This window comes from Chlorocebus sabaeus, chromosome 12 (genome assembly GCF_047675955.1).
Source record: "Chlorocebus sabaeus isolate Y175 chromosome 12, mChlSab1.0.hap1, whole genome shotgun sequence".
Classification (NCBI taxonomy): domain Eukaryota; kingdom Metazoa; phylum Chordata; class Mammalia; order Primates; family Cercopithecidae; genus Chlorocebus; species Chlorocebus sabaeus.
In genome coordinates this window covers 99,225,554-99,237,729 of record NC_132915.1, presented here as the reverse complement: position 1 = coordinate 99,237,729, position 12,176 = coordinate 99,225,554, and the positions used below count along the sequence as shown (strand labels likewise).

Here is a 12,176-nt window from a genome sequence, read left to right as displayed (position 1 = left end):
TAACATGAGCCATAATTTAAGGTATTACTAAGAAAGAAAAAAATGCTGGCTCTTAGAATTGTAAAATGCTATTGGTTGTAAGAGATGTGAAAATGTGGGGGGAAACAGTTCATCCTAGAATCAAGTGAAATAGGATTTGAGGACCAGGAGGCATGAGTTCTGGTCCTGGCCATGTTTCTAGACAAGTCACTTTAGACTCCCTTTGCCTGAGGTTGCTCATTTGTATGACTGGAGTAATGCCTGACACAGCTATCTCGCAGGATTATGACAATGACGAAATGAGATAACTGAGATTGCTATTTTGAAAAGTAGATGCCACTGGGCATATTAAAAGTATTTATTTGATGTAAATAAATCCTTAGACATGATTAGGCAACTCAGAAAGTTTCTTACCTCATCTTTGTTGTCAGATTTAAAATAGAATTAAGTTACAGATATTTGAAAGTACAACATTTTCTTCTGCTAAATGGTTTTTATTTCATCTGGAAACATCTTTTTATGGTAGTTTTGAAATTAAAGAGAAAATGTAAAAATGATATAACCACAATGCTCTTATTATCTGGAATTAACCATTAACATTCTGTTCTGTGATCTTTTAAAAATTTATGAACTATTGGCCGGGTGCAGTGGCTCCCAGCACTTTGGGAGGCCAAGGTGGGCAAATTACTTAAGGTCAGGAGTTCGAGTCCAGCTTGGCCAACATGGTGAAACCCCATTTCTACTAAAATACAAAGGATTAGCCAGGTGTGGTGGTGTGTGCCTGTAATCTAAGCTACTTGAGAGGCTGAGGCAGGAGAATCACTTGAACCTGAGAGGCAGAGGTTGCAGTGAGCTGAGATTGTGCCACTGAACTTCAGCCTGGGCAACAGAGTGAGACTCTGTCTCAAAATAAATAAATTTATGAACTATTATGAAATAAAAAAGTAAAAGAGTATAATAATGAAAATTCATATACTTACCCTTGCCAATACAGGTGAAGGCCCATTAGAATCCTGAAGATCATGAACTATCATGAACTACGTGGGAACAGTGTCTTACATTTAGATTGGCATCTTGTCTTCATAGTAATCTAGTGAGATACACTGTTCCTCTTGTTTAAGTCTTGAAAACCTGTAAATAAACAAGTTAATCTTGTCATATTTGTGCTTTATCCTGGAATATACTGAGGAGAGGGCTACTTTGTGCTGGTGTTGCCTTGGTCTGAGTTTCCTCAGATTTCTACCTCTGGGTTTGGTGATCTAGCTGTGGAAACTGGAAATATGACATCTGTAAAACCATAGTAATAGCTAGCCTATTATGTGCCAGACATCATGCCTAGACAATTTGTGTGTGTGTGTATATATGTGTATATAATTTTATACATATATATGTATATAATTTAATATGTATATAATGTATATGTATATAATTTTATTATTCATTTTTGAGACAGTGTCTCACTCTGTTACCCAAGCTGGAGTGCAGTGGCATGATCTTAACTCACTGCAACCTCCACCTCCTGGGCTCAAGTGATCCTCCTACCTTAGCCTCCCAAGTAGCTTGCATTACAGGTGTGCACTACCATGCCTGGCTGTTTTTTGCATTTTATTTTGTAGAGACAGGGTTTTGCTATGTTGCCCAGGCTGGTCTTGAACTCCTGGCCTCAAGTGATCCTCCCACCTTGGCCTCCCAAAGTGCTGGGATTATAGGCATGAGCCACCACACCTGACCTGTGTGTGTGTGTGTGTGTGTGTGTATATATATATATATATTTTTTTTAAGTTTTACAATAATTCTTCTGGCTAGGTGTTTTCATTTTGTAGTTTAGGAAGGCATGGGCTCAGAGAAATAGAGTAGCTGGTCTGAAGTTCCATGGTCATTAAGTTGTGAGCTGATGATTTCCATGAAGGTCTGTTTAATACCACAGCCCACATGTTCTATACCAAGCTGCCTCAATCCTCATCAGTAATCATGATCTGCTTCTTTTGTAGGCAGAATCCAGAGACCACATTTGAAGTATATGTTGAAGTTGCCTATCCCAGGACAGGTGGCACTCTTTCAGGTACTTTGCATGTTTGATTATGATTTGGTATGTTACTTATTGTTTGAGATAGCCATGCACACGAGATAATATTTTAATATGAGTAAATGGTTATTTGTCTCTAAGTATGTTTAAGTGCCTTTTTCCTTTTATTCATGCCCACATTATCCTAGGAAGAATGGAGAACGAAAACATAGTGAATAGTCTGAATTAAGAGTTCAAGCATAATAGGCTTGAAGTATGGCTTTATTCATTGTAATCATTGGGTCTTGGTTTGCATCTTTCACAGATGCCTGGAAGTCAACTATTTAGTGTGAAATATTGTCACCTTGCTAATGAGCAGGGCTTCACCTCTAGTCTAGCTTTCTAATGGTATAATTAGATTATAGGATACAAAATAATATAATGGGAATTCTCTGCCACTAATCTAGAAGGAGATGCTTGGACTTAATTTAGTAAATTTTATGTCTGCTGGCAAAAGAAGGTTGAAAATTAGTTGAAGGAAACACCTCCTCTGGCTTTAGCTTTTGGGCTAATTTGGATATGTGTTCCTGGACAAGAGGGTCCTAGGAAAGACCAGGGTACCTTGTGCAGGCAGCGTGTATCACTTCTTGACCTAAAATCTTTCTTGGTTAATGAGAAAAATAACCATATCATCTAGTATTCTTTTTCTTGGTGCCTAAGAGAGTGATACATTTTGCCAAAGGTATGCTTAGGACTCTTGGTCCACCCACAAAAACACCTGCATATATTAATATTATTATTATTTTTTTGAGACGGAGTTTTGCTCTTGTTGCCCAGGCTGGAGTGCAATGGCGTGATCTCGGCTCACTGCTACCTCTGCGTCCTGGGTTCAAGCGATTCTCCTGCCTCAGGCTCTCAAGTAGCTGGGATTACAGGCATGTGCCACTATGCCCAGCTAATTTTGTATTTTTAATAGAGACAGGATTTCTCCATGTTGGCCAGGCTGATCTTGAACTCCTGACCTCAGGTGATCCCCCCGCCTCGGCCTCCCAAACTGCTGGGATTACAGGCATAAGCAACTGCACCTGGCCTATATTAATATTATTTGGGGTATAGAGATAGTGAATCTACTTGGATTAGAAACTTGGAGTAATCAGGATTCCAATGGTAGTTAGGCTCTTAATTGGCTTTACAACCTTGGGCATATGTTCTGTTATTTTAATTAGATTGTAATAATTGTAAACATTATTTGCTACCTTTCACTGAGTACCTGTTGTTATTCTATATGCCGGACATATATAGTGTCATTCGTTACAACGCATTTTTAAAGGTAGTTGGGCGGCATCCTCATTATACCTATGAGAAAATAGAATCCCAGGGAGGTGAAGTAACTTACGAAAATCATATAGCTACAGTGTGATAGCCAGGATTTTTGTCTAAGTCCTCTTTGCTCTGCTAAGTTGCCTTCTTGAGGGTAGTGACCATGCTGTACACATCTCTACATGTCACCTGCAGGGCTTTGCACCATGTCACCAATAGTTGTTGATGAAAATGAATGAGTTTTCCTTTATAGCAAATGTGTGAATAACTGTGCTGTACTTTTTGGATTATCTAATGAAGGCCATGAAACACATTACAAATTTATGCTTGTCCTGGAAGTAGAACGTGTGCATCTGTGTTAAGTTATGCCTCTTATTGTACATGGAAACCATTGGGTTTCAAAGGGAATTCTCTGTTCCCAGGTGTGTATATGCAGGAGCACTTCATAGGCTGACTTTACAGAGTTACCATTTGACAGTGGCTGTGATTTAACGATAAACTTAAGGACAAAACATTTTGTTATTTCTACAGTTGCTAATGTTTTTCCCTTTCAGTGCTCTAGGATTTTTTCCCCAAAGTTAAAATTAATTTTTTAATATGAACAAAATCTGAAAGGTACAGATGAAATGGAAGAATGAACAAAGTGAATAGCATTTATACTACTTCCTATTTCAGCCATCTCATTCCTCTCCCTATAGACAACACCTTTGTTTAACTCTACAGTTTAATTTTTAAACTCTTATTTTATGTATTTATTTTCATGAGATGGAGTTGCTCTCTTGTCACCCACGCTGGAGTGCAATGGCGTGATCTCAGTTCACTGCAGCTTCCGCCTCCTGGGTCAAGTAATTCTCTTGCTTCAGCCTCCCAAGTAGCTGGGATTATAGGCATTCGCCACCACTCCCAGCTAATATTTATATTTTTTAGTAGAGATGGGGTTTCACCATGTTGGCCAGGCTGGTCTTGAGCTCCTGACCTCAGGTGATCTACCCACCTTGGCCTCCCGAAGTGCTGGGATTACAGGTATGAGCAACCGTGCCCGGCCTATTTTTTTTAACTTTTTGTTTTGCAAGTATCTTATTTTATTATTATTTTTGAGACGGAGTCTCGCAGTGTCGCCCAGGCTGGAGTGCAATGGCGTGATCTCGGCTCACTGCAGCCTCCACCTCCCGGGTGCAAGCAATTCTCCTGCCTCAGCCTCCCAAGTAGCTGGGATTACAGGCGTCCACCACCATGCCCGGCTAATTCTTTGTATTTTTAGTAGAGACAGGGTTTCACTGTGTTGGCTAGGCTGGTCTCGAACTCTTGACCTCTTGATCCACCCACCTTGGCCTCCCAAAGTGTTGGGATTACAGACGTGAGCCACTGCACCTGGCTCTTATTTTTTAATTAGTATAAATTTAGGGGGTACAAGAGCAGTTTTGTTACGTGCATATATTGCATAGTGGTGAAGTCTGGGCTTTTAGTGTACCTGTCACCTGAATAGTGTACATTGTACCCATTAAGTAATTTCTTATCCCTCAGTCCCTCCCACTCTTTTGAGTCTCCAGTGTCTATTATTCCACACCCTATGACCATGTGTATACATTATGTAGTTCCCACTTACAGGTGAGAACATGCTGTATTTGACTTTCTATTTCACTTAAAAGAATGGCCTCCAGTTCCATCCATGTTGCTGCAAAAGACATTTTTTCTTTCTTTCTTTCTTTTTTTTTTTTGAGACGGAGTTTCGCTCTGTTGCCCAGGCTGGAATGCAGTGGCCAGATCTTGGCTCACTGCAAGCTCCGCCTCCCAGGTTCACGCCATTCTCCTGCCTCAGCCTCCCGAGTAGCTGGGACTACAGGTGCCTGCCACCATGCCTGGCTAATTTTTTTGTATTTTTAGTAGAGACGGGGTTTCATCGTGTTAGCCAGGATGGTCTTGATCTCCTGACCTCATGATCCACCAGTCTTGGCCTCCCAAAGTGCTGGGATTACAGGTGTGAGCCACCACGCCCGGCCCAAAAGACATTTTCTCATTCTTTTTTATGGCTGAGTAGTATTCCACATTTTCTTTATCCAGTCACCCATTGCTGGACACTTATATTGATTCTATATCTTTGCTATTGTAAATAGTGCTTCTCTAAACATATGAGTGCAGTTATCTTTTTAATGTGATTTATTTTCCTTTGGGTATATACTTGGTAATGGGATTGCTGGATCAAATGAATTGTTTTGAGACTATTTTAAGAGTTACAAGAACAGTCCAGTGCATATGCTCTTTCCTTAGATTTGCCAGTTGTTATTATTTTGCTGCATTTGCTTTATCACTCCCCCCCCCAACGCATACACAGCACATACGTGTGCACGTGCGTATACGCACACAGAATTTTTTCTGAATCATTTAACAGTGAGTTGCAGACATTGTGACCCCTCACCCCTGCATATCCAAGAGATATTCTGGATGTATCTCCTAAGAATAAAGACATATTCTTATATACCCCTAGTATAATGATTGAAATCAGAAAATTTAATGTTGATATAATGTCAGTTGCCCATATTTAAATTTAATCAATTGTTATATCATGTCCTTTCTAGCATTTTCCCTATGATCCAGAATCCAATCCAGAATCATGCAGTCCATTTAGTTTTCATGTCAGTTTACTTCCTTTCAGCTCAGAATGATTTTTACAGCCTTTCTTTGTCTTTTTTGACATGTTTTTGAAGAATTTGGGTCTGTTGTTTTGTAGAAAGTTCCTAGATTTGTATCTGTGTGATTGGATCTTCATGGTTAGATGAAGGTTATGTGTTTTTGGTAGAAGTATCTCAAAAGTGATATGTGTCCTTCAGTGCATCCAGTAAGCAGGCACATGATATCTGTCCTGTTATTTGTGAAAAAGTACATAAAACATATGTATAGTTTAACAAATAAGTATAAAGTGAGTAACCATGTTATTACAATCCAGGTTAAGAAATACAGTGTTACCCAGTTCTTCAGAAATACTGGTCCTGGCAAGAGGGACCCCTGACTTGGCCTGCTGCTTTAGAGGGATCTGCTTTGTCCCTCCTCTACCAATGCCCTTTCCACAGGGCAAAGAGTCTCTGGAGCCTACGGAATATGCTCACTTGGAGCCTAGACCCTTCCATCCTAGACCATGCTTTGAGCACCCAGCATCTCAGACCTTCTTGCCCAAATGGACCTGAGCTTTTTTTCTGGAGCCTGTGTGAGTCTCTCCCCTGGGGTCTGTCCTCCTGGGAGTGGACTATGCTGCTGGTGTATACATCCCTAGGTATAAGGGGTGGTCTAAGGATAGCTGTCAGTGGGGAGTAGAGTATGGGATAGAGCTTGTAGTGCAGGATGGAGAGGGGGCAGTGGGCAGTGAGCCAGTGGCCAATTTGCCCTGCACCACTGCTTTTCTCCATGGAATGCAAATACAAAACTCAGTATGAACATGGTCTTTTAGTTAGTTGTAAAGGTATATTTATTATGGCAGGAGGATAGAAAATATTTAATAGTTTGTATGCTTGTTTTATAACTTTTAAATATGTAAATATTCAGATGTATGGTCTGTAGGTCTCTATTTGAACCCTCGCCTAAGCCCTGTAAATGTTACAGGTGGGTTTGCCCAGCACCCCAGAGGCCCTTCCTCGCTCCCTCCCTCCCTCCCTCCCTTTAGAGGTAACTACTAGCCTGACTTTTATGATAATCATCTGTTTGTTTTTCTTCATAGTTTTGCTACATAAGTATACCTTCTTGAAAAATATAATTTAATTGTGCCGCCTTCTGAATTTTATAGAAATGGAATTATTCTGTATGTAGCTCTGCTGCTTTTTTGCTCAATTATGTTTGAAAAGGTCTTTCATGTTGTGTGCAACTGCAGTCATTGATTTTCATTGCTGTGTAGTGTACTATAGAATTATTTCAGAATTTAGTTATCCATTCTACTATTGACCTTTGAAGTTGTTCGCAGTTTTTGGCTACTATAAGCCATGGTACTGTGATCTTTCTTATGTATGAATCCTGGCACATGTAAACATACATTTCCATACTGAACATACTTGATTACTGAATCATGCCACACTTTTACAAAATGGATTGTACTAGTCTGCTCTCACCTGCAGTGTTTGGTAGTTTACACTTACTGCTCTACAATTTCGTCAGCCCTTGGTACAGATTTGACTTTTGCCAACCTGATGGTTATGTAGTAGTATCTCCTTGTTGTTTTTAGTTTGCATTTTGTTGAAGATTAATGACATTGAACACTTTCTTATATGCATATTGGCTTCTTACTTGTTTGTTTATTAATTGGAGACAAGGTCTTGCTCCCTTGCCCAGCTGAAATGCAGTGGTGTGATCATAGTTCATTGCGGCCTCAAACTCCTGGGCTCAAGTAAGTGTTCCTCCCACCTCAGCCTCCTTAGTAGCTGGTATAGGCTTACTGGCCTCTTGAATATCTTTTATAAAGTGCTCATTCAAGCTACTTGCTCATTTTTAAAACTGAGTTTTCTACCTTTTCCTCATTGGTTTATAAGAAATTGTTTATATACTACGGATATTAATTATCTGGTTATATGTGTTACAGATACCTTCTGTGGTTTGTCTTTCACTCGATGGTATCTTTGACCAAAACTTCTTGGTTTTCATATGGTATAAATTTAACAGTATTTTCCTACTGTACAGATATGAAGATATTTTCCAATATTTCCTTTTTTTTCGTTTTGGTTTTTTTTTTTTTTTGCTTTTTAGATTTTGTGTAGAGATGGGCTCTTACTATGTTGCCCAGGCTGGTATCAAACTCCTGGATCAAGTGATCCTCTCACTTCAGACTCCAAAGTGTTGGGATTATGGATGTGAGCCACCTCTCCAGGCCCAGTATTTTCTTTTAAGAGATAGATAGAGCCAGGCGCGGTGGCTTACACCTGTAATTGCAGCACTTTGAGAGGTTGAGGCGGGTGGATCACAAGGTCAAGAGTTTGAGACAATCGTAGCCAACATGGTAAAACCCTGTCTCTATTAAAAATACAAAAACCAGCCAGGCATGGTGGTGCATGCCTGTAGTCGCAGCTACTTAGGAGGCTGAGGCAGGAGGATTGCTTGAACCTGGGAGGTGGGGATTGCAGTGAGCCAAGATTGTGCCACCACACTCTAGCCTGGGTGACAGAGTGAGACTCCATCTCAAAAAAAAAAAAAAAAAGAGATAGATAGCTTTGCCCTTTACATCTAGGTCTTTAATCTACTAGGGATTTTAGTTTTCTATTGGATAATTAATATTCAGAAAAGTTAACCTCTAAATTTGATTCCTTATCAGTGATTTTTAAAAATTGAGAGACTAAATAAAGCTTATTTACTACGATATGCTATGTCTGTACTTAAAACATTTTATAGGCCGGGCGCAGTGGCTCACACCTGTAATCCCAGCACTTTGGGAGGCCGAGGCGGGCGGATCACAAGGTCAGGAGATCGAGACCACGGTGAAACCCTGTCTCTACTAAAAATACAAAAAATTAGCCGGGCGCGGTGGCGGGTGCCTGTAGTCCCAGCTACTCAGGAGGCTGAGGCAGGAGAATGGCGTGAACCCGGGAGGCGGAGCTTGCAGTGAGCCGAGATCGCGCCACTGCACTCCAGCCTGGGCGACAGAGCAAGACTCTGTCTCAAAAAAAAAAAAAAAAAAAAAAAAAAAATTTATAAAGTGATCAGGTACTTCAAACCATACCTAAAACATTACCTAATGATAAAAAGATTCAAGGTGAGAAAGGGTAAACATTAGGGACAGTTTTTTTTTTTTCCATTGATTGCTTTTAATGTCTACACTAGTGAAGTCATGTATTGTAAACTGTCCCTCATGTGTTCTGTGCTCTGAAGAGCATCTCATGACATCTGTGGAAGGGACATGTGATCTGCCAGTTCTACTTAGAAATTTCATTAAGACCCCTAACACTGAATTGGAACACTTTCCAAAGATTGTACAAATAAAATTTGAGTATACAAGCTGAACTCCCACATTTTAGGAATTTGTAAAATTTTCTAGTTACTATTTACCAGTGAATAAACTGTCACTTAATATTTGATTTCTGGTATCTTTTGTCTGCTTCTACAACTTTACTTGTTTTTAATGCAACTTATGTTTGCCTTTTTCTAATATTTAATGCATTATTTTTGCCATTTTAGATAATTACAAAGAATCTGCTTTAAGATTAGTCTTTGTTCCTGAGATCTGCATCTCTGATCTGTGCCAAAGTATCTGAAAAACTTAGATATAAACCTTACGCTGTACAGTACTAGTGTCTGGGCATAATCTTCCCTTTGAAGTTTGTTTGCATCCCCCTAGAGGGATTAATTCCCTGCTGTGAGAAGGTGAGTTAGAAAGCACTGAAACTACTTTATGGGTCTTTAATTGGAGGATTTAGTATACATTTTGTTCTGTAAACTTCTGTGGGAGTTTCATTCTTACAATTTTTCTTATACTGTGGTATGTTATGTTTTCATTGTAAATTAAAGTACATATACTCAAATTTTTCTTGTTATTTAATGCATACTGACAGATTATCCTGATGTGTGTGTTTTTTTCCATTTGTCTTTAAATTTTTAGTAGCTTGTTTTCACATTAGTTCTTGAGTATGTGTAAAATTTTAAACTTCTTGGAAAATGATGAATAAGAGAAAAATTATCACTCAATAACTACTGTTAATGTTTCAATATCTTTATTTCCTTATAGTCTTCTTTTGTGTGTGTGTCAGTGTGTGTGTGTAAATAAAATATAAAAACTTTTTTTCTGAACTCTCAGCTATATGCGTTTTCCTCTCTCTTCCCAATTATTCATTAAGCTTTCCCTAAAATTATTAATGTAGATTTGTAGAAATCATTTTAGTTGCTATGAATTATTACATCATGTTTATGTGCTACATTTACTTATAATGGAATCTTTAGGTTGTTTCCAAAGTTCTGTTATAAATGATGTCAGTGAACATCTTTGTGTGTAATGCTTGTCAGTTTATGTATGTAATTTAAATACTTTAAAAAAGTTGTATCATTTTGAGGAGATCTTTGATTTACTTTGTTCTTAATTTTTGTATGCTTATTTTTTTTTGCCACACTTCATTTTGTGACTCCAATTGGTGTATTTGTTCAAGAACCCACCTTTACATAGGGATCCCAGAAAAATCAAGACAGTTAGCTCAAATTGCAAAAACTCTGAAGTCTGAATTCAGCCTGTGCGACCAAAGGTCTCGGAAGAGGGTGCTCTTGTAAGAGAGATCAGCCTGCAAGGTCCCATGATCAGATGGCACTGGCCACGCAAAAACTCTGGAATGCTTTTCAAACCCAAGTGTCTCATTACAGCTGGCATCTTAGCCTGCTGCGGGCACTCTTCTTGGGCAGATGCTTAGCACTGGGAGAGTGGCAGCATCAGGTTTGTCAGAGCTGCTTGGCAGACTAACTTCCTCCTGTGTCTACCCCACTTTCCCCTACCCCAGCCCACAGCATTTTCAGTGCATTAGCCCAGTGGCCACTTTTTAAAAAGAATGGGGTGGTTAGGTTGAAAAACTGTCGGGGAACTCTGAAAGGAATGCCTAAGACATGGTGCTTTGGTTGCTGAGTTTCTCAGATATGTGGGTGTTAAGCAGCAACCTAAAAAAAAAAAATCTTTGCTTAGAATCTCTTAACTAACTATACACATTTCTATATTAGCAGTATCATGAAGAAAGCTGAGTTTTTGCTGACTTAAAATTTTGAGAGCCAGTTTGTTATTCTGAAGGTTAACTTTTGTTTTATAGGACTGTAAATTGTGGTCTAGGAGCTTCACCTGAATATCTGTGATCACAATGGATACTCAAAATTATTAGACATTTTAAAAAAGCTGATTTAAAAAACATGATGTTGGCTGGGGGTAGTGTCCCACACCTGTAATCCTGGCACTTTGGGAGGCTGAGGCAGGTGGATTGCTTGAGCTCAGGAGTTCAAGACCAGTCTGGGCAACATGAGGAAACCCTGTCTTTACTAAACATTACAAAAACACAGCTGGGTATGTGGTGCATGCCTGTGGTCCCAGCTACTCAGGAGGCTGAGGTGTGAGATCACTTGAGTCCAGGAGGTAGATGTTGCAGTGAGCCAAGATTGTGCTGCTGCACTCCAGCCCAGGCAACAGAGCTAGACCCTGTCTCGAAAATAATAATAATAATACAATGAAAAACAACTTGCTGTCTATTGAGAAGTGGTATGGCGGGGGTTGGGGGAGCTCTTTTGAGAGTCAGCTTTTATTCCAGATTAAAATGTTCTAGAGAGAGATTAATTAAATTCATCTTATTATTTTCAATAATAATGACAGTGAATGACAGCAAGCTTGAAGAATGGTAATAGAATAGCTAACTTTCCTTGAGTCCTTATTATTCCCCAGGCACTTTTCTTAATATTACTTTCTTAAAGCTCGAACAATTCTCTAAGATGGCTCTTATGTTTGAGGAACTGAGACTCAAAGAGGTTTACTTGCCCAGGATGGACAACCACAAAGTCGTAGAAGCATGAAAAAATAGCTGGTTAGGCCAGCCACGGTGGCTCACACCTGTAATCCCAGCACTTTGGGAGGCCAAGGAGGGCAGATCACGAAGTCAGGAGATCGAGACCATCCTGGTCAACATGTTGAAACCCCGTCTCTACTAAAAATACAAAAATTAGCTGGGTGTGGTGGCATGCACCTGTAATCAAGCTACTCAGGAGACTGAGGCAGGAGAATTGCTTGAACCTGGGAGGCAGAGATTGTGGTGAGCCCAGATTGCACCACTGTACTCCAGCCTGGCAACAAAGTGAGACTCCATTTAAAAAAAAAAAAAAATTAGCTGGGTGTGGTGGTGGGCACTTGTAATCTCAGCTACTCAGGAGGCTGAGGCAGGAAGATGAC

At 39.6% G+C, this 12,176-nt stretch overlaps 1 protein-coding gene across 12 annotated transcripts in view; it reads left to right on the top strand.

The window, feature by feature from the left end:
• DENND1A (DENN domain containing 1A) overlaps positions 1-12,176 on the top strand; it is a 543,199-nt gene that overhangs the window by 46,574 nt on the left and 484,449 nt on the right. For 10 of the 12 annotated variants that reach the window (XM_073021910.1, XM_008006322.3, XM_008006314.3 and 7 more), the window contains exon 2: positions 1,971-2,041. In XM_073021910.1, coding sequence (XP_072878011.1) covers positions 2,000-2,041 — 42 coding nt within the window. In that variant the 5' untranslated portion in view covers positions 1,971-1,999. Of the gene's footprint in view, positions 1-384; positions 1,073-1,970; positions 2,042-12,176 lie in introns of those variants that run through there. The other 2 variants (XM_037994214.2, XM_073021908.1) reach the window with 2 other exon arrangements.